Consider the following 27,468-nt stretch of genomic DNA (forward strand, 5'->3'; position numbering starts at 1 on the left):
TGAACGTTTTTTTTTTTATTCCTTAGTTGTTCCAGAAGCTCCCCGAGATTCCTTGGCCATCATCGATCCTGAAGTAGATCAAGGCCTTTAACTAAGCCATAATGCACATTTTTAGTGTGCTTCAGGTTCCCTCTGGCAAAAGCTATATATGTTATGTAATCAAATTCCATGTGGTGCACATGAGTCCGCCCGTGTAATAAATGGAAGAATAACCATGGTAGCGAATCCAATGATAAAAGGACAGTGAGTCATAAGTTAGATGACATCCCACCACGCAGCGATGGTAGGTATGTGAATCCCTTGTTCCCAGTGTGCATGCCACAAGAGGCTTATCATCCCCTACAACGAGCACTGCATTTGGTGCCGTGATGCGATGAATGGAGTCCCCTCCTTCCGAATCCCCTCTAGATTCTTAGTGTTGCTTTTTCTTTGTCCCGAAAAAAAGGGCCTTCCGCCTATCTTGGATTCCAACTCCTAAACACGCCTTCTTGTGGAAGAGCAAATTCAAAATGCTCACATTGGCCCAGATCCTAACTTGTGTTCCTAGCTTTGTGTAACCTCCATGTCAACCACACCAGGTGACAAGTGAGAGCCCTGCAGCGGAACCCGAAACATCAGTGACCTCAGCATTGAAGTTGCCATTTTAACACAATCCAGGTCTTGAAAGAGATGGTTCAAGATCTGCAGTGGTGGCAGACCAATCAGACTGGGCAGTCAGTTGTAACAGATGCATCACTACTGGGTTGGTTCTGAAGAACAACTGGGCCCAAGTCATCGTGGTGGCCCTGCATTGGGCTAAAAGTGTGTGGTACCGAGAGCTGCTGAGTATTTGCATTAGACCACCGATCAGGCTACCATTTCAGGAGGACCCTCTGTCCTAGCAGCGGGGCAGAGTCCTCAGTCTGAATCTGTAGAACTTTCACTTTCATGTGTGTAAATTGAGTGGTGGCATTTGAGTGCTTTCGATCTGCCACTTGAGGTGTTAGTTGTCATTCTCCACAGCAGACGCCCCTCCACGAAACCCATCTACACCGGGACAAGTTTGTAGCCTGGTTTGTTGCCTGGGACAGTGACCCCTTACAAAGCGAAACTGTCAGATGTATTTTGTTTGTTTTATCCTTAGCCCAGGAAGGCATTACAGTGCGCACTGTAAAAGGTTATTTGTCAGTCCTTTCGACCTTTTGCCGGGGCCAATCATACTTGTGGAAATCACCTGTTGATTGATGAGATGTATTCAATGCTTGAAGGATATATTACCTCTCAAATCATTTGTGAAGCACTAATAGGACCTCAATTTGGGCTTGACATTTCTCATGTGTATGCCTTTTGAGCATTTGCATTGTTGTTTGCTGTGTCTCTTGACCTTGAAGACTGTTTTCTCCTGTTTGATTACATTAGCTTGTTGCGTAAGGGAATTGCAGTCACTGTCAGTGCAATTGTCCTACACCATATAATTTTTGTTCAAATTGCTGTGAGGACTCGGGTGGCCTTCCTATCAAATGTCATGACTCCTGTTCACACTGGGCAATCCATCAATTCCAGCATTCTTTGCTACCGCTCATCCACTTAAAGAGGGGGGAAAAGGTCCATCGGTTGAACCCCAAAAGGACTTTAAGCTTTTACATAGATTGTACCAAGGACCATCAAAGAAAGATCAACTTTGTGAGGGGTTTTCCAGAGCAAAGAAAGAGAATCCTGTGCAAAAGAGAACTTTATTAAGGTGGATAGTACTCTGTATTAAGATCTGTTTTGTGTTGGCGAAGAAGCAGCCACAAAATGTCTGAGGGCCTATTCCACAAATACCAGGGTCACTACTACTGAATTGGCGCGGGAGTGTCTGTCCTTAATACCTGCCAGGCAACAACCTAGACATGGGTGCATACTTTCAGGAAGTACTACTGCCTTGACCGCCAAGTTTGGCGGGAAGGAGACTTCACCCACTCAGTTTTGCAACCCTTTTTTGGTCTAACCCCAGCCCACAGACCCACCACCTGGGGGAGGTACTGCTTTTGTGTCAATTCTAAGGTGAGGAATCTGTGGTTAGAATTATCAGTAGAACAAGTTACTTACCTTCCATAACGCTCTTTCTGAAGGATGCTCTTACCAACAACATATTTCTTATTGCCTGCCCTCCTCGTTTTGCGGAATGATCTATTTTTAACTTCTAAAAGGGATCCTTGTTAGTGATCAGCACACTTTTGCCAACAATTGCTCACGCTCTATGTCTGAGGACACAGAAGGGGAAAAGACAAAAAGAAACTGATATCAGCCTGCAAGTGTGGCGCTTATAAAGCTGCTCTCCAAAGTCACTTCCGGTGCAGTGTGGAGTCAACACGGAGATGCACAATACCTCCAAGTTGGGCACAGGAGCACTGCTACAAAAAAATTCTGGTTCCAGTCTGTGCTTGGTAGATATAAGAATGAATCTGCAGCTAGTTTGAGTATCCACCAGAAAGAGTGACATTGAAAGTAACATGTTCTTCAGAATGTTATCCTTTAATACACATTTCGTTTGAGTTACTATTGTTGACCCAGCTAAATCTTCTTGAGAAATTGAGAAGATTCTAAGGGCTCCATATAAATTAGATTGCAGTTGTCACTTTTGATAAAAAATTATGGTTTTCTATTTTTACAGGCTCTCTCGAGGTGTCAGACATAGTGGAAGAAACTGTATAATCCCTTCTAAATTTTCCTGGTAATCAGGTTCCTGTATTGACACAAAGTTCCAAAAATGCATAAAACGTTACCCTACACCTTTTCTAAAAAATCCTGTGAGAGAGATATTCAACTGATAAAGAAGAGTTAGATGTATATTCTTGTATATTGGCATGATTCTACCACTCCCCCAACTGCTAGGAATAAAGCTGAACTGTAGCAGTATTCAAAAACTAACTGCAGGAATTCTTCCAGTAGGTTTGTGTCTCTTTCCATAACTGTAGATTGATCAGGGCAATAGTACTGGGCCTGGAAGTCGTCGGCTCCTACTTGTCTGATACTGATGACGAGGAAGAAGTGGGGGCTCAATCTACCACAGCTGACACTGGCCCCCCACACCCAGACTCATGAGTATGGTCAACGCCAAAGTGCTCCATAAGTCTCAAAAGAGATTCCACATGTAGTCAGAGCGCTGCATTTGAGAGAGAACGAGTCAGGAATCAAGCCTTCCATATAGGAAGCAGCCAACCACAGGGCCTCTGCTACCTTCGGGCTGAGGTCTGTACCTAAGTAAGGCATCAGAGCTGAAACAGGATCCACCAAAAAGTGTCGACCCCCATCAGCTTTCGAATCCAAAAGTAGCTTCCGACACCGAGCCTTGGCACTCTTAGAGGCCATAAATATCGTGCATGCCTGCAACTTCTTCGGCGCAGCAGTCGGCATCTGTCGAGACCTCCTTCCACAGTTGACTCCAAACAAACAGTCTTTGAAGAGCTCCAGGAAGAGCTTGATTAGAGACAAAAGTGGATATTTATTCACCCCCTGCAAAGAAAAGATTTCCACTAAAGTGTTCCCCTACCCCAAACGCTGTGGGCATCCTACTAACGAAAGGAGGCTTAGCTTTGAAGAGAAACCTGCTTTGCACATCCCCTCATAGGTTACACCAATCCAATTCCCAAGAGGTTCAAGCACACAGCTTCTTCCCTTCAGTGCTCGTCACCTCCTTCTTTCACGTCCCTCCCCTCAGCATATTCCCCTCAGGGGTCACCAGAATCCTGCTTAGATGAGGGTAGTCCCTACACCCCTCCAGAGGACTTTGGGGGTCCATTCTATCCTCAGCCTAGAATGACTCTTGGGAAGAAACATCGGTCCATCAGGGGATCCAGACTTAGATTACGTCCAAAAAAGGCTTCCCTCCGGACCATACTCCATCTTATCATGGGGCAATACAACGAGTGGCTGCCAATGACAAGGTAAATATGCATGTCACACCTGAGGAGAAGGACTTTTATTTCAGACTCTCTCCCGATCAGAGCGCTCAATGCAGTTCCTATGTATACTCAAGTGAATGCTTAAGGCGGCCCCCGATATCTTTGCTCTACATGGCTATTCGAGAAGTAAACACTTCCATCATTCTCAGCCATCACTTTTAGCTTGATATGCCCAGCTACAAGCCAGAGGTCCAGCAGCATCCCATCTATCTTCCATTGATCGAGACCACCTCTTGGAAACCCAAATTGATGCAATAGTAGAAAAAAACAAAAGGGACACTGATTTTTGTGAAATCCATGGGTGCCATGCATATCTCATCCGCAAAAAATACAGTTGATGGACAGAATGTAGAACAATGTCATACATTCACCCCAGTACAAGGATCTGGGCCTAAATCCATCGTTTCTTTGCACTCCACACCACCCTGGGTTAGACACTGGCTATATGCAAATCAGCTCTGACCCTGTGCCTCATGGGAACAGTCCAGTCCGAACTACCAAGCCATGTCTTTCCCAGACCGGAATCAAGCATCCAAGGACCGGTTTCTGGCTATCAGCCTGGATAGCATGACTCCAGTGGTGTGGAGAGCCTGGGACTCACGTCTGAGCATCCCCCAGCCCACTCGGGGTGAAATTGCAAAAAACACAGTTGATGGACAGAATGTAGAACAATGTCATACATTCACCCCAGTACAAGGATCTGGGCCTAAATCCATCGTTTTTTTGCACTCCACACCACCCTGGGTTAGACACTGGCTATATGCAAATCAGCTCTGACCCTGTGCCTCATGGGAACAGTCCATCCGAACTACCAAGCCATGTCTTTCCCAGACCGGAATCAAGCATCCAAGGACCGGTTTCTGGCTATCAGCCTGGATAGCATGACTCCAGTGGTGTGGAGAGCCTGGGACTCACGTCTGAGCATCCCCAGCCCACTCGGGGTGAAATTGCAAAGAACACAGTTGATGGACAGAATGTAGAACAATGTCATACATTCACCCCAGTACAAGGATCTGGGCCTAAATCCATCGTTTTTTTGCACTCCACACCACCCTGGGTTAGACACTGGCTATATGCAAATCAGCTCTGACCCTGTGCCTCATGGGAACAGTCCAGTCCGAACTACCAAGCCATGTCTTTCCCAGACCGGAATCAAGCATCCAAGGACCGGTTTCTGGCTATCAGCCTGGATAGCATGACTCCAGTGGTGTGGAGAGCCTGGGACTCACGTCTGAGCATCCCCCAGCCCACTCGGGGTGAAATTGCAAAAAACACAGTTGATGGACAGAATGTAGAACAATGTCATACATTCACCCCAGTACAAGGATCTGGGCCTAAATCCATCGTTTTTTTGCACTCCACACCACCCTGGGTTAGACACTGGCTATATGCAAATCAGCTCTGACCCTGTGCCTCATGGGAACAGTCCATCCGAACTACCAAGCCATGTCTTTCCCAGACCGGAATCAAGCATCCAAGGACCGGTTTCTGGCTATCAGCCTGGATAGCATGACTCCAGTGGTGTGGAGAGCCTGGGACTCACGTCTGAGCATCCCCAGCCCACTCGGGGTGAAATTGCAAAAAACACAGTTGATGGACAGAATGTAGAACAATGTCATACATTCACCCCAGTACAAGGATCTGGGCATATCTCATCCAGCAGTGGGTGCTTTAATTTCAAAGCACCAATATAGGGCAGGAGCCAAGACCACTTCTATGAGCTGAAACACACGTAACAGAGGCGGTAGCAGTCATACCACCAGGCCAGTAAGGGCTGCCGGTATGGAGTGCACAGGGGTAACACTTCAACAAGGTTAGGGGTAAAGGGGTAGCTAGTAAGGGACCCTCTTTCTTCAGAGATTGCCTCCCCCACCCCATCCCCACTGATCACACAACACCTGTTGGGGGTGGGGGGAATAGCAAGATTCCTGTTCATACTGGGAGGAAATCACTTCAGACCAGTAGGTTCTCCCAGTCATCTGCAATAAGTATTGCCTAGAATATCTTTCAGCCCCACCTAATATCCTATACACCATAAGTTCGGAATCCCTTCACTTTCCCTTCACGAGGAGGTAGAAGCCCTTATCCTAAAAGGAGCAATAGAGCTGGGGCCTCAATATCACCAGCGCAAGATGGTTTACTCCCAATATTTCCCTATCCTGAGAAAGGATGGCTCTCTCTGGCCTACCCTCCATCTCAGGCCCCTCAACAAGTATATAATCTCGGAACACTTCCAGATGACAACCCTGCAAGATGTCATTGCTCTGCTGCAGCAAGCAGTGTCATCTTACGTATTTTGGGAGCTCCGGCATGACATTTTTTTAGGGGCTTCTTTACGTAAGAAATTTGAATTTTATTACCCATTTCCTGTTAATTCAAGAATGCAGGATGCCAAATAACACTCAATGATATGTTAAACCTTACAGGGTCATGCAAAAATAACTAAAATATGTCTTGCATTGGACCCCACAAATATGTAAAATTACAGAGGTAAATGTAAGAAGAGATATAGAGACATTTAGTTAGAGAAATAGAAGATACAGAAGTAAAACAGAAAGTTCACTTTCCCTGGGGGGCTTCCATGGAAGGTGGGGGCCCTGGTCAATTACCCACTTTGCCCATGCCTTAAAACATCTCTGCCAGCAAGGCAACTTCATGACGGCACTAGACCTCAAGGTCAACTACTTTCATCTACCCATCCACCCTGTCATCAGCGCTATCTCCACTTTATGGTAAGAGGTCAACACTAACTATTCAAAGTGCTGCCTTTCATGGGTCACCAGAGCCCCAAGGGTCTTCGCAAAATGTTTATCTCTGGTAGCCCCTCCACCCCAGAAGAAGAGGCACCCACGTGTTCCATTATATACACGATTGGCTGTACAAAAGTAAAGGCAGGAAACAGTGCCTATCCCACACTTAAACTGCCCATCTCCTTCCTCTACAGCGTGGGGTTTACCATAAATACCACCTTGTCTACAGCCCCAACAGGTGCAACTTTTTCTTGGGTCCATCCTAAATTATGGTAACTGCAAGTCGTACCCAAACCAACAAAGAACGCTGCTTTTTAGCAGCTGCTGCCTCCCTTTCAGCCACATTGTCAACTCAGTCAGAACAGTAATGTGCCTCGCGGGCATGATGGCCTCTGGTATTACCATAATTCACCATGCCAAGGTCCACATGCGCCTGCTACAGGAGTGTCTCTCCACACAGTGGTCACAAGCACAGGGTCACTGAGCAGAGCTAGTGTTGATAATGGCCAATACCCATCGCTCTTTGCAGTAGTGGAACAGTAAGAACCTGTTGTAGTGCAGGCCCTTCATAGATGCCGTTCCGCAGGTGACCATCACCATAGACGGCTCCCTCTCATGGTGGACGGTGCGTCTCTAAAGCATGACAATCCTGTGGTTGTGGTCCTCTCACCAGAGGGGTCTGCACATCAGTCATCATGAGCTTCCAGCTATTCATCTAGGTCCTAAACCATTCTTTCAGGAAATATAGGACAAGGTAGTACTTGTCAAAATAGAGAACGACTGCCCTGGATTACCTACAGAAGCTGAGGGGCATCCACTGTCTTCGCTCTCCGCGCTAGCACTGTGAAATGTGGCACGGAACCAAATACCATCAAATATACCTCCTAGCAGAGTATCTTCTAAGAATGGACAATGGCTTTGCAGACCTCTTCAGCAGAATACATCATCAAGACCATGAGTGGGAAGTCCACCCATAAGTCCTGCTTCCGGACTTCCATCGTTCCATAAGTAGACCTGGTTGCCACACATGATAATGTAAAATGTCAAAGCTTAGCCTCCAGGTTCTTACACCTGCAGTCCAAATGCAGTACTGTATGTTTGAGCTGGTCGGAGTTATTTGCCTATGCTTTTTCTCCTCTCCCATTTCACGTATATGTGTTGAGGAAGCTCTGAGAAACGTCCCTCACACTCATTCTGGTAGCTCCCAACTGGGCCAGACAGTCCTGGTTCTCAATATTTTTCAAGATATTCATCTCTCGCAACGAGAAGCTCACCAACAATGCTTGACCTTCTCGTGTAAAACCATGGCAGAATCCGACACCCTGTTCCCAGACAGCTTAACTTGGCAATCTGGCACCTAAGGTCTTAAAGTGTGGTTATCTCAGATTGCCACTAAAGTGCATACCTCAGTTTGCCACTAGAGTGCAAGGACATCCTCAAAGAAGCTTACAAACCTATAACGCATCCTGTTATGCCGCTAAGTTAAAAAGGTTTGTCCTGTATAGTACTCCAAAACAAATTGATCCTCTTAAACCCAGTGTCCAGAACGTGGAAGCTACCTACTTCGCATTCAGAAGTCAGGGTTACCTTCCACCTCTATATACCTAAACTTAGTTGCTGTGGCTGCTTCATTCTTCACTATTTGAAATTGGTGTCATTAAGGCTTAATTGAAGGCCTTCAATGAGTTATTACATCCAATGATCTCACCTGCTCCCATCTGGAACTTCCTTATCGTTCTTACAAGGTTAATGGGATCTCCTTTCAAACATTCGAACAAATTGACCTTCCTTATGCCTTTTTACACATTTAATGCTTATTGGTGAGGTTCAAGCACTTGCCTTATAAGAGCCTTTCTTTCAGGTGTGTAATGATCGTCTCATCCTTGGAACTAACCCTCAAGTTCGTTCAACATCAACCAAAGAATTGAACTCCAGGTATTTTTCCTTCACCCCAACTCGGTAGCTGAAAGAGCTCTTCATACATTACATGTGAACCTCACTCGAATATATTACATTGCCAGAACTAAACATTTTTGTAAAATCCAGCATCTGTTTGTCACTTTTGTTAACCCCCATAAGGGTCAGGCAATATTTAAACTGTCTTTGGTAGGTGGATTGTCAAATGTATCCAGATCTGCTGCCATAAAGCCTAAAGACCACTGCATATCCCTCCTAGGGTACACTCTACCTGTAAAAAAGTGCAAGAATGACTTTCTTAGGAAGTATTCCCATAGCTGATATCTGCAAGGTAGCTACATGTTTGGCCTGCCACCAGGCTAGAGTCAGCCAAACAGTATTGAGAACCTTGTTTCAGACATCTGCATCCTCAACTGGTTAACCACCACTTTCAGGTGTACTGCTTTACAGTATGTGCAGAGCATGTGTATGGAAAGCCATAAATGCAACAAATGGAAAATGTTATTGTTATTAACCTTTTAAGCATTCATGTGTAGCATGTAGTGCTGTAGATTTGTATGCGTCCACCCACCTCCCCGGAAGCCAGTGTTGATGGCACATGCCCTTATCCTTAACATTTAATCATCACACATATATTACCCTCCACTCCATACTTACTCTCCACTGCTGTGCGAAATACAATCTCATATTGAAGTTGATGGATATATGCAACACCCGCTAAAGGAGAAGTCACTAAAACACCCCATGACTCGAAAGACATCTGAAAAAAATAACTTGATCGTCTGAACCCAATAGTAGATGGCTGGAGAATGCAGAGCATGTCTATCTATAGCACTGCTCACTACAAACTAATGCATACAAGAGAAATACGCCTTTTCATTTCTGTTCCCCATTCTCATTCATTCCCTTTTTGTTTGACTTTTTCAGTTGGCAAGGTGCCTGGTGTGTACATAAATAAAGGAAAAAGGTTTTTTGACCACATTTTATCCTAACTTTAGTCCTCCTTTTAGTCTGTTTTTTATCAGACCAGGTTGTATTGTAAGGGTATTCAGAGACCAGAGAAATTAATGCCTCATCAGTAATTTCTGAAATAGATGCATTAAAATTACGACCTGCGTTTGTTGCATCAAGAGTACATATGTTCTGGATTTTCTGGGAGTGAAGTAGAAATGTTCAGACCTTCCAGCTTGAATGGCTTTATGTGCCTTAGATTGTAATATCAGTATTTTGCAAAACACAGTTTGTGACGTGGAGTGTTGGCCACAGACTCTGGTTCCCGCATATAAATAGGAGATCATTACTGTGTGTCTGAAGAGTTTCCACAGCTTTGTATATTGTCTACACCTGGACTACACCTATTTAGACCAATGAAAATATTTTAGCTGGAAGAAGTGATTTTAAGAACAATATGCATTGGCTGTATCACTTTTAAAGATAGGTTCAAATAATTAAGACCTAAGAACTAAATTATTGTTCTCATTGTGTGAGACCTTGAAGCTTTGGACTTTTGTTTGAACGCCTCTCGATTTATCCTGGTTAGATTTACAGAGTTACACTAAGTGTATCTTTTATTACTTCAGACAAGTAGAGCAGAGCAAAAAGGAAGAAGACGGCTCAGCTAAGCCAGCTCTTAAAATCCAGACCAAGGCACCATGGCAAAATAGCCATAGGACAGCGGTGTTCTGTTACGCTCTGCGTCATTCAGGCCGTTTTATTCCTGCATCACAAGTTACAGCTGTTGCTGTGTGTTCTTGAATGATACACATAACGTTGGAAGTTCCAGCACCTCAGTCGTGAAAAATGACAATTCACGAATTAGGCTTGCGGTGGTGAAATCGGCAGTAGATCACCGCTGCTCTCTCCAACCCGAAGTGTGCACAAGATCAGCACACTAACGTTGAAGGCATATGAGCCATACTGGAGAGCAGTGAGAGCTCTATGCAAGTGGGAGATGTGAAAGACTAGTGCTTGTAGATTGTGCCACCACAACAGACGGAGAGTCTCAGGGAGGCTTCCTAGCTCATGTGAGGCTTTCACAGGGGCCTTCTAGCGCCTTCTCCTGATTCGCACCGCGAAGTGTGATTTCCTCACTCACTTTACCGAGTGAGTACTACCAGGCTAATACCTGCTTGTGGATGAAGGGTGCTCTGGATCCCACAGAGCACAGCTGAGTATTGCTGAGCCAGCCTGCAGAGACTGTATGGCCTCCAGTGATGGGTGGAAGGAGCCGCACTACAGACGAGTTAGTAATGGGCAAAAAGCATAAGGAGGACCCTCTTAACATACAGGCTGCAAGGAATTGTTGCAGTAGCATTTTAATTTCAGGCCTCAGTAGGCGGATGGTGCAAATATCAGGGGCTCTTGTGAACCGGTTGACAGTAACTCAATTACATGCTTGTCCCAAAGGGAGAAACCTTTGACAGTAACTCTAAAGAGACTCCACACGAAGAATGATGTGATGGAGTCGAAATTGATGGATGTGATGTTTAGATCGGAAACCAGGGCTGTAAAGATTACTTCAAATGAAACAGTGGGTAAAATAATAGAGGCTAGAGAAACAGTCATGGAGGACTTTTATCACAGAAAAAGATGAATAGGGGGCTGGCTGCGTTCCAGCAGAATGTTATGAAGTCAGTTCTGATCCTTCAATATAAATCAGAGGAGCTGGAGGATGCAAAGAGGACCCTGAAGCTGATTGACTGGCCAATTGGGGGTGGGGGAAGGGCACCACACACTTAAATTCCTGCTATTGAGGACTTCCCCTTTAGGGAAGTGAACTCCATGGAATCTCTCTTTCGCTCTCTTCTCTCGCTCTCTCATTTTCCCAGATGTCACTAAGCTTATTTTATTTATTTAAAGGGTTTTATATAGCGCTGGCTAGACCCGGAGGTATCGGAGCGCTTTACATGAGCATCAGATCATAGTTACAGGTTACATCGTTACAAAGGTTACACAGTTATTAGAGAATGGCAACATTTGAATCCACACCCAAGGAGCAGGGCCCCTGTTGCACATGTATCAGTAACCTCTACCCTGAGAGAAAGGTGCATATGAATACCATTTCGTGCTGTGGTTCACCTTCACTGTCTTTAACTAAGCATTCTACTATGAAATGAAAGAGGTTGAATAAAAGAGTAAATGTAAATGTACAGGAATTTATATAGCGCAAATCACCAAGCGGTTTCTAAGCGCTTGCTTAGGGTACCCGTCCTGGTATTCCCCTGTGAGATAACCCCGGCAGGGTATCCGCAAGGTGAAAGCCAGGCATCCCGCCGCGAGGGGCCGTTGTGGAGATTAAGCAAGCTATTGCCCAGAGTCGCAGAGTGTGAACCCATGAATCGAGTAGGCACCGGAGCGAGAATTGTCGAGTCCATGGACATTTTTTAGGACTCAAGACCCCGCCGAGCCGGGAATTGAACCCTGGTCCAGGGCTGACCTCTGCTTCCAGGACTGCCTCCTCTAACCAGTGAGCCACACTTCTCCGCAAAGAGTACACTTAGGTATGCTTTATGTTGCTCTTTCCACGTTAGAGGTACCTGCTGTACAAAACAGATGTCACTTTCTAGCCTTCCCAATATTTGAAAGACACACCACCTGTTAATCTGGGAATAAAAGTCCCACACCTTAATTGTTTTGGGGAGTTCCGAAGCAGACCTTTATCATCTGACCTGAAAGTGCCCTACAGTGGAGAGGTCCTGGGGAAGAGTCACAAAGTGACGTTAAAACTGGACTACTGGCGTTAGAGTGGAAAATAAAACATAATTAGCATCCCCCAGCTTGCTGCTAGCTAATTGACACTCAATGGTCAATTGGTTGAACCTGAGAACACTTACATTAAGGTACTGGCTAACTGTGTTTGATCTGTAAAAAAATAAATAGATGCTAGGGCCCTTCTCGGAAGGCCACTGCAGCCTGCACCACACAATGCCCAAGCCAGTGCTGCCAATGACAGTACCAACATAACACCTAACCATTACACTCCTGCAAGTGTGACAATGCGGACTATTTCAGGACACACAAAGCTATAATAATGTCATGAGAGGCTGGTATTATTCATGTTCAATGTATATTAACTTAATAAACATAGTTGGTTTGTTCACATCAAAATTAAAAAGACAGCACCACCATGTGGTGGATTGTTACTAGAGCCGGTGCTGACAATAGAGCCGGTGCTGACAATTAAGTGCTGGTGCCGAACACCAGAAATCACTGGCTCAAATTAAGCACCGTTAAGGAATATACAGGAATGGATGCCAGTAGAGGCTATTCATATGTCGAGAACTAGCAAGGTTGAAAGGCTGTCAGAAGACCTCAGTGACTGGAGGAAATGTGTACAGGAGCTACTTTTATCACCTGATAAACCCTCGTGGGTAATTATGCTATGTTTAAGATTAAATGTTTTAGTACTTACTGTTATGTGATCTGGTAATGTTCAGCAATTAACACTGAATTATGGTTGTTAATATTATTTGGCAATTATATTTCTCACAATCGACATTAGTATGTTGGCTTTGGTTGTGTGCAGACACCACACGATTGCCTTTGTACAATATGCAGGGTTTAGAACCATTCGGCCCATTTCCAGAACGTCTGTTTGAAAATTAATGAATGTTTATTAAAAACAAAAAACCTTAAACCTCTGTCCTGGAAACCTATTTGCATGTGTACAACATGTTCCCTTTTATATGTTGTTTCTTTGGCGTCCTAGTGGGTTAATACACTCCCTATGCCCTTCCACCCTTACCCAGAACCCCTGTCTATCAATCCTCCAGGATTGTTCACCTTTTCCACTAAGGCAATTTCTATATAAAGGGCGATGCCCTGCCTCTCTGCAATCTTTGCCTCCTTCGTCCTGAGATAGGCATAAACCTTGCTATGTTATTCATGCTTGGTATGTCTTGAGTGTGGAATGCAACAGATGATCCTTAAAGTTTAAGCTCTTTGTTTTAAAGCTTGGGCGATCCCTCTTTTTAGCCACTCTGCCAGCCAGCCAGTGATTAAAGCTTTAGTGTCCCCCAAAGATATTGCCCATTTGGAAGAAAAAAACCAGTTGCACAAATAACCTCTAATAGGGATGTGCAGATGACAGGAGAATTCTTATGACTAGTCGAAGCCATTCCACCCAATGGGTTAGTCAACAGTGCTCCGGTTAGAAGAAAAAGGAACTCACGGAAACCTAAAATAAGGTCCATAGAAAAAGCTGGAACTGAAAAAGGGGAAAATAGAATGCAAGGCAGGAAAAAGCTTGAATCAAAACAACACTGGAAAAACGATCTGATAGCGCTGCAACGTAAATGTTGGTGATCACAGCGCCTTACTTACAATACTCACAGAAAATGAACCACTATCCAAACCGAAAGCAATAAAGAAACCATAATGGATTGAGAAACCCTCTATTGTAAGGCATCAGGTGGCAGCTATGAGGGATCACGAAAAAGGAGCCTAAAGCCTCACCCCCTCATGGTGTCCGCTGACTCCAAATAAGGAAATGTTCCCTATGGCGTTCTATCTTGTTTAACTGCCGTATGCATATACATGCCCACTCATACATCCACTACATACAGACTAAAGGCCTTGTTTGAGTAAAAAAGTATCTCCTCCTTGTTGAAAAATTGGAGTGTATACAAAAAAAATTCAATAAAGGAGGAGACACTTTTTACTAAAACAAGGCCTTTAGTCTGTATGTAGTGGATGTATGAGTGGGCATGTGTATGCATAAGGCAGTAAAACAAGATAGAACGTCATAGGGAACATATCCTTGTTATTAGGGGTTTTAACCCAGTTCCCTTTGTGCTAGAAGGGTTTCTCTCTTTATTTGTTTCTTGATCCACTGACTCCAAACAAAAACCTGCGTATGATGCTGTGTTTTACAACCAACATTCGCCATTTGAGAAGAGGCAATTCCCTATTGGCTGCACTGAGGATGGCAGCAAGAAATCCACATTCTGACCCTCTTGAGTTTCTTCTTGTTCCCACTACCCCCACGGAGGTCCTGTACAAGATCTAAGTTGCATCAGACTGTAATCTTCGTGATGATGGAGTACACTACACCAGCATGCAAGTTTTATTGCGCCTGATCACCATTCAGCCCAGGTGCCTACAGAAGTTAGGGAGATTGCTGTGCACTTATTCGTCAGTGATTTCACCCAAGCCCTTTTTCTCTGCTTGTCAACTGTGTCGGCCAGACCAGTTCTGTAACACAGCACTGTGGAGTTGAAAGTGTAGGAGCCCCTCAAATGTATTTACTTTATTATTAGACCGAGAGTAAGATCTCAGGAAAACAGTCAAACTCCATCATCTTCCTGGCCATGCACCCCATGCCTCAATTATAGTTGGTAAGTGTTGATTAATTGCCTGCCAATCATATTGTGCAGTTAGATAAGAGTGAGAAGAGTGTAGGAAAACAATTGAATACAGGGTTCAATGTAGAAAAGGTAGGAGAGGTCTCACCTGAGAAGGGGAAAGCCAGCTTTTACTGCTTTCCGGAATTCATGTTAGCTTTTTAATTCTGATTAGTAGGGTATTACAACGCTTGGCTCTCTGAGTCTAGAAAGCAGCATCACCCATTTATCATTTGATGAACCTAATGAAGGCTATTTGTAGAGCTAATGTATATCTCAGTTACTCTTTGGTTGGCAGGTGAGGTTAGGGACATTTTAACAGTGTCTTCAATGAGTTGCGTCTGGGTACTGGAAGCCATTGCAGAACCCATAAGGTCAATATGAAGTGGGTCCTATATTGGGAGGTGGAAAAGTAGTTTACCTTCTGTCTTCTGAACTCAGTGGAACTGACTTGGGATGTGTTGCTTTGATTAACTTGCACGGTTTATTACACTTTGCCGTACATGAGGATGCACAGGACAATCCTCTTGCTGAAAGAGGTCATTGGGTCTACAAGTTCTTTTGTCCATTAGACACACGGCTGGGACGGTCTACCTGTTCCTACCTGTGAGAACTTCACTTTTTGCTGTGTTAAGTTTCAGGTGATTGTCGTCCATTTACTTTACAGCTTCACATTGGAGTGGAGGCTGCAATGGCGTGTGTCTATTAGTTTTTCTTAGCTTCAGAGTAGTATGTGTACTAGTTTTACCAGCACAGGCCTTGTTGCTGATGAAAAGTATAGAATTCATAAAGATGTCCATATTTTTCTGATCTTATTGTTATAAAACAAAACCTGGAATGAAAATTCTTAAATGAATCCTTGCAAATAACGGACGTCTTCAGACAACATTTCTATTATTTTCTAAATTCAGCTGTGCTTTAAAAGAAAGGGAACAACATCCTTATGCAAATTTGCCCAGTAATCAATCCAAACAGAGCAGTCTTACCTGATCTGCTATGCCATGTCCCCCCATGCAAGAAACAAAACGTAGCCCCACAAAATTCGGGCTTATTGATCATTGTCACTGATGTTGATTGATGTAAGAGGTCTACATTTGAATAAGCATCTCCACTTTGGGAGAGTCAACAAACAGCAAGATATTTGATAGAAATTCTTCAAACCAGTGCCTCTGAGTGCTTTACAGAGAACAATCGTCTTGAAGGTCAGGGGATAGAGTTTTAATTGTACGCGGCATTAAAAATTGTAATTTCTAATAAAAAATATCGATTTAGAGTGGGTTAGAAGTAGTGGGAGGGGTTGACTCAAGGGCAGGAGGTGGGGTGACGAGGCAGACGGGTGACATGGTTCACCAGGAGAAGAAAAACACTTCCATATTGAAAAAGACATCGATAATCCCTTTCCGGAGCATTATTTGCAAAGAGAGGGTGGAAAGATTTTTGTGGAAGCAGAGGAAGGGGAATTAAAATTGTGGAACAGATATGGGAGATCCTGGTGGAGGAGGTTCAGCCTGAAAGAGTGTCGAGGGCAAGTTTAAACGTTCTTGCGTTACAAAAGACAAACAGTAAAGCCCATTTACTAGAGTGGTGAGTTCTGGTGTTCTTGAACTGGAAGTGAGGTGATCTCTGAAGTTTTTTTGTTTTTAAATAAAGATTAGGTTATGTGGTATCTTGGAAGGCTGTAAGTACAGGCTTTCCAGAGTGTATCTAAGAGCCTACAAGAATATGCCGCTGCTGATAAGTCATTAGCGGGTAGCTGAAGCTTCAGTTTTCTGCACAGGTGTAAATAGATGTTTGCAGATTTATCTGTTTGTGTGACATGAGTTGTGAGAAAGATGGTAGTATGCAGGACACCCGAGGACTCGGGTTCCGATATTGTGTGAGGCCAGCCATGGAGGGCTAAGCCACCTAGAATTGTGAAATTCATTGAAGTGTTTAGCCTGAGAAGGATTTTTTTTCTGTCCCTTGAAGTTTGAGCATATGAAATGTGTATGCCATTGAGAGTTGTGTTTTAACTCCTTCCATGCTTGTGACGGTACCACTCAGTCACACGAGCCACGGGTGGCGTGTGCTCATGACGGAGTGGTTCCGTCATGCCGCGGCCGCTCCGCCCACGAGTCACTGATTCCCCACCTGTGCGGGCGAATACGTGAGTGGGCGGAGAGTCGTGACGGACCCACTCCGTCATAATCACAGCCCGCTCGTGACGGAGTGGTCCCGTCACAAGCATGGCGGCGCCGTGTGACCTCCCCCCCCCCCCCCCCCCCCCCCCGCCCCCGTGCTGCGGCAGAATTACCGCTGCGGCCAAGGGGTTAAATCAATAGGTATATATATGCAGTTATATCTTTGATGCTTATGGGCCACTTCTATGGCTGATGTCTTCCAAATATTGGTCAATAGTGGCATCAGTTTTTTTAATCTGTTTCTACCAGCTCCATGTACAGATGGAAATAGGGAGAATGGGGCTAATGGAATGTGTATCAGATAGACTCAGAGGTTACTTTTTCAATTTTCTCTCCTGAATAGTTGTTCAGGATTAAGGTGACTCAGTTAAAGTACATTTTGTAAAAGCCCATGATCAAGTGCAGGGTTAAGACTAATCTTTCCTCCCACGGTTTATGGATATTATGTGATTCCTTATACAAAATTTTTCTTTTCCCGAACTGTCCTGCTCCTACGCCGATGTAATTCCTTTCCTTGGAATTGGAATGCATTGTATTGTATCCTTGCAAATGAGTGTTAGAGAAATCTGCAGTCGCCATCCTATGCTATTGTATTGTTTCTTATCGTCTGAAAATGTTAATAAAGACATACTTAAATAAAGACTAATTTTTAATGTCCATGAACTAGGAGAACCTATGCTTAAAATATGGCGGCCTGTGTCAATTATTTTCAGTGACTGTTTTAGCTGAATCCCAATTGATAGGGCAGGGAAGTGTTCTTCAGTAATATGTTTTGAGAGTTGAATTGTAAAGGCTTTTCAGTGGTCTTGCTTTCACAATGGTTTGTGATGGGGTTCTCGTGGATTTCCATTTCATGATTGAGGTAGAGTTTTATTAGAACTAGGTTATTTGTCCTGTTTTTAATGTATCGAGGCAATGTAAAACCTGAAGAGCTTAAATGTAAATTCACCTAGGTCACTTGTACGATCTTGTGTTGGCGAGGCGTACACAACAGGGGGGTGATCTTTTATTTAGATGTGCGCTTGCTATAGAATGTTTATTTGTTCAACCTGAGATTTGAGTGGGAGCAAAGAGATGATTGGCAGGCATATTTTGTGTCATTTTTTATTTAAATTGTATCAATGGTATAGGAGTATGATTCTTCCAAGATGGCAACTGGGGGATTTTTTATTATAAATCTTTAATTATTGCTTGTCCATGCGAACATGGATGCCTATCCCGAACTAAGCTTTACAGGGCTGCCAAAGGAACAAGCACAACTAAGAGATGAAATGAGGGCAGGCAAAGAGGAGGCAAATCAGCAACACCGACATCTATGGAACAGAGCAGCTATGCTTGTGGGACAGCAAGATTGTTAATTTCATTCCCTAGTTCTCAGCCCAGCAAAGTAGAGCCTTCCTTTTAGCCAACAAAATCAAATGCTTTAGGGTTGGGGGTTGGATGAGGACAATAAAACAAATATTTGCATTTTTATCTGCTGTGCCTGGCTCGTTACAAATTGGTAATGCCTCTTGTTGATGCACATTTATTATTTGTACACATTTTGTTTCATTCTCAATAAAGTATTCATGCATTTCAATAACTTTTAGCTGTAATCGTTAAATAATGTAGATGCATGGTACCACACGTGGTGTATTGAGTGCAGGCGCTCTATTACCGTCTTTATACTGAATCTTTTTTTCCTCTGCTTTGTTAAACTTCCATTGCGTTTCTTGTGTAATGTGTTAACTTGCGCTTAGTTATAGTTTTTAAAACACTTACATTTTGTTTCAGATATACAGATACTTCCCTGGGTTTGATTGGTTCTTCCTTGATCCCATCACAGAGAGTGGAATTAAATTCGCAAGCGATGAGAAGTAAGTGCTGCTGAAAGGAATGAAACCTAAATTATTGTCTGGCTCTGTAGCCTCATTTCAGATAGACTGCCCACATAATATTGCATTGAAATATATCCAATAAAAACCCTGCCACTCTGGATTAGATTACATAAAGCGCTGAGCCTCTTTTTTAAACAGGTGAGTGTTATTTTTCAACAAAGGTGTCTCATTTAGTTGTGACACCAGTTGTAGGATCTTTGCTTCCCTTAGGTCACAAATTGTAACCCTTGCATAGACTTATTTGCCTTTAGCTGTAAATAATGACAGTTATGTGCGCTGTTGTTTGCTTTTTAGAATGACTTTTGAAACTCAACGCAAGAAAGCAATTGAGAGATCCATTTCCCAGTGTCTTGTCATTCTTATGCCACTCATACATAGATTGTTTACTGTAGCCATAGCAAGGAAAGTGATTTCACTTAGAAAGAAAGAAGTAAATTCGTTTTTACCAATTTCTGTTTTGAGGTGTGGTTTTTGGAAACAGTAATGTGACTGAAATGTAACCCGGGCAACTTCTTTATTTTTGGCAGCATCAATGCCCATAATCTTCATAACAAGACTGAGAAAGGAGGAGAGAGAGGTAGCGAGTGAGTTGCATTTAGTTCCAGTTCTTTATTTCCTGAGTCTGTTTTTAGCCTTTGTCTAATCAGTTGCGGCTGGTTACTGATATTACCGATTCTTAATCTGGAGAAGACATATAGGGAGAGGGTAAGCTAGAATGATTTTGCACTTTGGCTTCACCCTGAACTTCTTTCTAAGCAGTATCACAACACAAAACCCAGTGGCCATTTTCTGGCCGCCATAAGTGTGTTCCACTGTCTGAGAGCACAGTTTTACTCTAGTTTATCATACCTACTGTTCATCCAGTAATCTATCTTTTTGCCTGTGTGCTTCTATACACTGTAGATACCTCGTATGAATGTAAAATGGTGTTCTAGGAATAGTCTGTTCAGTAGACAACTGGTAGAGGGAATTTACAACAGAAGCAGATATTTTCCACATAAAAGACCATCTTCTAAGAGTGTTGTCATGTGGCCCAGATGGCCTCGTGACAACCCCTGCAACAGTGTGGGGCTGCTTTCTAATCCCTTTATATATAACCATCAAGGAAAAGTCATTATGTATGGCATACTGTACCCCTAACTGTACATTATAACAATATTGCAAGACACAGAGAAGTCTAATTTCCATATGGAGGCACTAGTGTGTTGGCCGGAACAAAACTCATGGTGACTTGCAATATCATTTTTAATGCACGATTAGATGTATATCATTCAATGTATGATGTTATTAAATGTGAGGTGTGTGTGGCTTATTTAGTCTTGGGTTTTTCTTTTCATTTTGCAGCTTGTAGTTTAATTTGTTAAGTATAAATGCAGAATGCAATGCCTTTCCGACCTTTTGAGGAGAATTCTGAAAGTGTCAGTTACTCCTGTGTGAACTGTGGCTAATGTGCAATAAAGCATGCCTGCTCCCGAATTTGTGCTCCTGTGTGCTTCATTACATTGGTGACAAGTGACGGGATCAAGGAGCTAGTATCTACACCTCAACAGGTTCCTTTGCTTCTGGAAGGTGCCGAGGAGCAAAGTGGTATGCACATGGTGCGATATGTATGTGAGTGATTGCTTCAGGAAAGTCTGAAACTAAAGGCCTTTAGCATGTACGGCAGCAAAGCAAACTGGTTTTTCGAACATAAAATGCAGGAGCCAGCTATTGGGACCATGAGCCAGCCGACATCTGTCCAAGGTAAGGAGTGTAAGCACCGGCAGGCGGAAAACATATGAAGATGCCATGGACCCAAGCCCTCCATTCACTGGATTGCAAGAGTGCATTTCAGAGGAGGTGGACATCATTGTCACAAGCCAGTCAGTCATTGGAACGCAATGGTGCATTCCATAGGAGCTTTATGAGCTGTGATGTCATAGTGCAGGTATGCTTGACCAGTATAGACTGAACGGGTGGTGGTACACTAGCTGTGCGTTTTACTGCAGTACTTGTGTGCAGCCTGTAAGTGGTTGCGTCACAACGGCATGCAAAAGTTCCTAAGTGAGTGTCTCATCTACAATCAGGGCACCTAGCACTGATGAGCGCACCAATGTTGTTATCATTTTGAGTCCTACACATTCCCACTTTGGCAGGTGCAACAGTATTTAAATCTATATGGGCACTGGCTGGTCACTGGTTTGTTTAGTGTTCTGAACCATTTGCGTATGTTTTCAGCTAGGATTATAAGTGGAAAGCATGTGTGTCTGTTTACAACAAGGGAGAAAACTTTAGCAGGACGTCAATCTAATAGCTTTGTATATTTTTTGCTTTAGAGTTTATGAACATGTTGGGTGTAAGAAGAGGTATTCATTAGGCCATATTGCATTTCTTTGAACAACAGTATCTGGTATATTCTTGCTGCATTGGATGAATCTGTCATCCATGGCATTCGATTTAACATTTGATGGTTTGCGGTTGTGATTGTTCTTTGTGGAGTAGTTCTATACTCTTGCTAATGAGTTTGTAAGAAATTGGGTTACTAGTTGAGAGGGTTGGAAGCCCGACTCAATTACTAAACCCAATCCTTGTCAGGATGAACCACAAAAGTCACTAAATAAACCTGTGCTTAGCCCTCTGATAGCTTGGCACAGAAGGAGTCAGGCTTAAATTGGAGGCAATTACTAAAGTATTTATGCAGCATTCAAATAGCAATAAAGTGAAAACCCATCACAAGAAAAATCATAAAACTATTTAGAATAGTAATGAATAAAATGACACCAAAACAACAAACATCTAATTAGTAGAACTGTAGATGAGTTTTAAAAATTTAGGTGAAAATAGCACAAAAAAACTAAAAGCACCACTTGCGGTTAAATGGTTGTGCTGGACCGTGGGAATGTCACAAGACCACTGCGATGGAGCATAGCTCAATTACAGGGACCAGATTCATCCCCCTGAAGAGTTACCTTATCAAGTCCATGCCAGGAGCTGCTGTTCTCGTTGGTGGGGGACGCAAGGAGGTCATTGTTTGCATGAGGAGCAGGTCGGGCGTAGATGGAGCTTTGTGTTGGCAGTTGACGTGGGCTCCCATGGTTTGTAGAGGTTTGTCAACTTAGAAAGAAATATTGAGGAACAATATTGTTCCTTTTCATATCTGTTTGTAGTTATGGATCTCTTTCTGAAAAAAAAGTGGCTCTATTTTTGGAGGCTGTCCAGAAATCTTCAGCTTCAGCTTTACTTCAGAGTAACTACAGTGGTTCATAATTTGATGTTATGTTTTTGTTTATGCCTTCCTTTTAATATGTATATGTAGCAGGAGGTTTTTTATGCAGATATGAAATGAAATTAAATGCTTTGTTGCAAAGCCCCTTTTTTTTTAACTATAAATCTTTTTATGTGTATTCTTTCGGGAATATCTCAGAAATTTTAAATGCTTTGATAAAGAACGTTTTGTACTGATAAATAAAAACATTGTGAGCGCTACATTTTAGTCTGAATATATTGGGAACAGAAGGTGACTAAATAAGAGTCTGGGGAGAAAGAATGAGAGAGTGGTGTGAGGACTGATATAGTTTGTTTCCAGGGATTTTCCCTTAGGCTTAAATTGTCGTGAGTACCCTGTTCCCTGGAACTAGTGGGGTCATCTCTCTTTCCTCCACTTAATTGTAAGTATCTTCTTTAATATGTGCTGTTTGCCACGTCACTGATCTGACATCCACTTATGCCCATTTTCACTGTTTCGAGAATGTAAGAATGCTAAGAATGTCAGCGTCTGTCTTTTTTTTCCTCAGTGTGAACTATATTTCGTGCCCACTTCTTATACTTCATGCCGAAGATGATCCTGTTGTACCATTCCATCTTGGTCGAAAGGTAATTTTATAGCACATGTTATGAAATATGATCATTGAAGAGTACCGATTTTTCGTTTTCTAATTCATCAAGTTTAATAGTTATGTGTCACATTGTCACAGCACAAACTGTTTTAATTAATCTTCTGTAGGTTCTTTTCTCTTAGCTTGGGTAGTGCATTCAATTGCACCAATCAAGCTAAAAGTAGGACATAAAGAGATCTGTCACTATGAGAAGCATTTTGCATCTGCTCATAGCTGAATGGTGGGGGTGTAATTGGATACTGCTTCAAGTGCTTATTTTAGGCTGTAATTTGCTTTTCCTTTTTATGCTTTATAAAACTTGCAAACTGAAAATGATATGTATGTAAGACTTCTTTACTGTCCATAGTGTTCTTGCTAAGGTTATTTTACTTTTTGGCACACTTCACTTCTTGAGGGATCCGAGGTGTCAGAGAATACTTGTGTCCTTCCACTGCTCAATTTCAGGCACTACTTTTTTCTTTTTAGTTAAGCACTCTATGAAAGTGCATGTTTTTGCACGCTGTCTCCCTTGTGTATGTCTCTGCCCCTTCTGCGTCTCCATCGTGCTCTCGCTCACCTGTGTGCTTCTCTACCACCCCTACCCTTGTGTCCTTCTGCCCCGCGTCGCTTTCTCTCCCGTGTGCAACTCCCCCAGCTCCACATTGCTGTCTCTCACTTGTATGCTTCTCTCCCCCCATCGCTCCACGTTGCCCATTTCTTGTACTTCTCCCCACCCTCCAATTTTCATCTAACTCCCGCCCTTTGTGCTGCTTCCGCCCCTTGCCCTCTGTGTTGATTTTGTCCCATGCCCTTCATGATGCTTCCTTCCCCTGCCCTCTGTGTTGCTTCAGTCCCCTGTCCTTCATGGTGCTTCCTTCCTCTGCCCTCCATGTTGCTTCAGTTCCTTGCCCTCCATGTTGCTTCAGTTCCCTGCCCTCCGTATTGCTTCTGTCCCCCACTGTCCATGTTGCTTTCAACACCCCTTCCATGTTGCTTCTGCATCCTGCCCTCCGTTTTGCTGCCACTCTCCCCCACCCTTTGTGTTGCTTCCACTGCTGCCTTTCATCATGAGTCCTCCCACCTACGCCATCTGTGTGCTTCTGCAAACCCAGTTTAGAGAGAATAAAACACCATTTTGTAAGTGCACACATGCGTGGTCTGCATGCCTCAAAAATGACAGTCAGTAGCATTATACATTATTTTTCCGCTCTTCTCTAGCCATAAGGTGGAGCATCTGGGATGCTGTACAGCATTACTAAAACCCATTGGCAAAGCCAGTTGGTCTAAAAGGTAAGACCTATTGGCTTTGACAGTGCTTGTTCCTTTTTGCTTGCCGCTGATGGGTCTTTTGCCTTCATTGACCCAATTCGAAATTCTAAACTTGTGGACCCTACAAATATGCATTCTGTAAGATATATGGGTTATAGTTCAAACTCCCAATCTGATATTGAATTTAAATTGTGTTTGGATACAAAAAGTTATGAGATGTACAAGTTTTTTTTAGTTTATCCAGTCTGAGCCTATTACCGGCTCAATGATACCTTCGGGCTAGAAGAATGTTTTGAAAATAAATGCAGTGGGCCTGCTGGTAACCAACTTGACTCTCAGCTTCAAAAACCCCATGTGCCGTAGAGGGAGTGAGTAGCTGAAGTTGTCCTCGCCTTTGCCAGGAAACCTTAATCAAGGAATGAGCATACACTTAACACTTCATCTTTTGTCCCCGGGGTACTCATCGAAAGGTGTGACTTCATGAAGCACTGGAGGTATCTTGTCAGTTGTGCAGCAGACAACCGGGGAATACTATTAAAGTTTGGGCATCAAAGTAGGATCTGTGTCTTGGCCTTGAAGAAATGTCTCTGCTGTGTTAACTGGAAGAGGCTAAGGAATGTGATACTTTCATTAATGCAAGGCAAGTCTTGCAGCCCAGGCTGCAAAATAGGAGTGATCCACACGAGTAACAACTAGAGATTTAGGGGTACCTGTCCATGACCTACCAGCCTGTCTTCTTTAACAACCCATACTTCACACTGATCTGAAGTTTAAGTCTAAAAAAGAAAGAATACACAAGAATAATTGTTTTACTTGCTGGCAAAATAAAAATACAGCTGCCCTGACCTCTACTGATTCTCTACCTGAAAGGACCTTTTCAAAAGGACATTTATTAGTACCGCTGAAGACAGCCACCTGAACAGACTCCCGGAGATGTTATAGTCTCTGACCTCTTGAGGTCTGCACTCTACTGTGGAGCTTGAATTCTGAACTTGAAAACTGTCTAGAACGTGAAGGAGTTTCCCATGTAGGAGTCTGAGATGCACCTGTAGAACTCCCTTTCCTGTCTGACTTCATGATCTGAAGTACTTCGAAACCATTACTGCAGCTTTTGATAATACCATTGAGACTGCTCCAGTGGACCTAATTGGAACAAGTTCTGAAGAAGTGTAAGAAATCTGTAATATTCTACTGCTGCTATCCTACATCGCCACAGAAATATAGTGTGCATTAATTAAAGTAATGGACTCCCATTTCATTTACTTCAGCATTGATGTGCTCTCGAAAATAATCTTGCGTTGGAAAGTTTTTATAAGTTCTGATTTGGTGGTTTTCTCTCCTGCTTATATTTAAGCAAATGCTTATGCAATGCTTTCCTCGAATCCTCTTTAGTGTTGGTTTTGGACAGTTCGTTTTTCATTTAACAATTTTTTAAACCCCTGAATAAGGAATATTAATTTTCTAAACAATATTTTTGGGGTGTTTTCCCTTAACTAATTGTATTATTTTTGGTGGTATTTACTCAATCTGTGTGATCTAGACATTTGATTTGTTTAACTGTATTCTTGTTTGATTGCATTGTTACACAATCTTCCATATGCACATTTCTCCAAAGTTTTGCCATGTACCTCAGCTGTGGCTATCAATCATGCTTCCAGCATTGACACCCTTAGCACGACTGGTTTACACTTGTTGAGCATTCTTCTTAAGACGTGTAGGATCTCACTCAAGGATCTCATGAAGTCAGTGATATTCCTTTCCTATTGCCTACCATTTGGATTCCAACAATGTCAGAATGAAATGTAAACTGCACTCCCTTGTGTATTCTGGGCAGCGGCAGAGGTGCAGTGTGGGTTAAAAAAACAGTGCCATCAGCTTAATTGCCGATATTGGGCTTGCAGTTCTTTTCCCAGAGAGGCCTCTTACATCCAGGCCACTTGCTAGTAGTAGCTGCTATGAAGATTGACCTATTCTGCACCTGTATTCAGTAATCCTTCAATGGTGAATTTAGTAAGGTAATATAGTGATGAGGGAATCATAGGATGGTGTAAACGAAAATAATGGTGCAAGTAACATTAATTTATGATGAGGCAATGAGCTATATGCTGGGCAACCCAATTACTTGTACAGGGAAATTAATTTAAGTCCATGAGAAAATGATTCTGCTCTGATCAGGCAACACATTATCTGCATTTGGGTCAGTAGTTATCCATACGTGGATAATTGCAAATATTTGTTCAAAAATCTGTGCCGGGTACATTCCTTTAATGGATTCATTTATGATGTGTATGGGAGTAATGTTTGACCTATGAGTGGGAACGAATCATCTGTACTGAGATAGGAAAAGTAACTTGGCTTGATGGAGCAGTCGCTGAGCTGTACTAGGGCAATGACTGAACAACATTGGAAAAGCAACAATTCAGCTAGATGACATTGAAGACACGTAGATGTGTCCTGGAGTAAATAGTAGGCCGATGACTGCCTACATCTGAGCAGGAAACGAGTAATCATCGAGCTCAAAATGAGCAGTAAGTAAGCTGCTGATGGCAATGAATGAACTGTACTGAGGCAAAAATAGAATAGAAGGGAGTCTGATATTTTTCACTCTATCTGATGAGTGGTGTTTGTTTTTTAAAACTTCCAAAATTCACTTAGCAGACAGACTTGAAACTTTCTGTACTAGATCTTAAAAAGAAACATGTTGCAGGAGCAGAAAGTGAATTGTTTGCTTCAAAGTCTCAGTGATGTTATGTTGTCTACCTGTGCAGACCATCATTTAAGATTCTTTGTTGGTACAGCTTTTTAATTATATTTGGAATGAGAACGAAAAGATATTAATAACATTGAGTAGTTTAAGCAAATGTGTATGGTTATTCCCAAACCACGTTCTCGTGTTAGTTCCACATTTTGCTTTTGCACATCAAATGACCTATATTTATTATTGCTGTACCATAATTGCTCTCTTACATACTAATTACAGTAGAAGTCGTTTGCTGTATACTTTCCGTCTTCTAGACCACCTATGCAGATTCAGATTTTTTATTGAAGAATGTTATATTTAACATCATGATCCAATAATATTTGTTTAGCATGGTCAGGAACATATTAGTTTAGAGGTTATGGTATTAACAAGACTAAAACTGGAGTATTATTATTTTACACTTCAAAGGAACCCCCCTCTCCCTATAATTTGAAGTCAGTCCATTTTGTAGCCTAAAAGGTGTTTGGGAGTAATTTATAAGGAAGATTGTACTGCTGTCTACGATAATTATGTTTCACTCATAGCTATGATTAGAAAGTTTTTCTCCAAATGGGGAATCTGCCACAATTGGTCATACTTGTCTCATGAAAATG

General features: G+C 42.8%; 1 protein-coding gene across 2 annotated transcripts in view; it reads left to right on the forward strand.

Moving 5' to 3' along the window:
* Positions 1-27,468, forward strand: part of ABHD12 (abhydrolase domain containing 12, lysophospholipase) — a 495,702-nt gene that overhangs the window by 443,734 nt on the left and 24,500 nt on the right. For both annotated transcript variants that reach the window (XM_078649029.1, XM_078649028.1), the window contains 2 exons: positions 18,888-18,970; positions 22,765-22,843. In XM_078649029.1, coding sequence (XP_078505155.1) covers positions 18,888-18,970; positions 22,765-22,843 — 162 coding nt within the window. The remainder of the gene's footprint in view (positions 1-18,887; positions 18,971-22,764; positions 22,844-27,468) is intronic.

The sequence above is a fragment of the Lissotriton helveticus genome, chromosome 6 (genome assembly GCF_964261635.1).
Source record: "Lissotriton helveticus chromosome 6, aLisHel1.1, whole genome shotgun sequence".
Taxonomy (NCBI): Eukaryota; Metazoa; Chordata; class Amphibia; order Caudata; family Salamandridae; genus Lissotriton; species Lissotriton helveticus.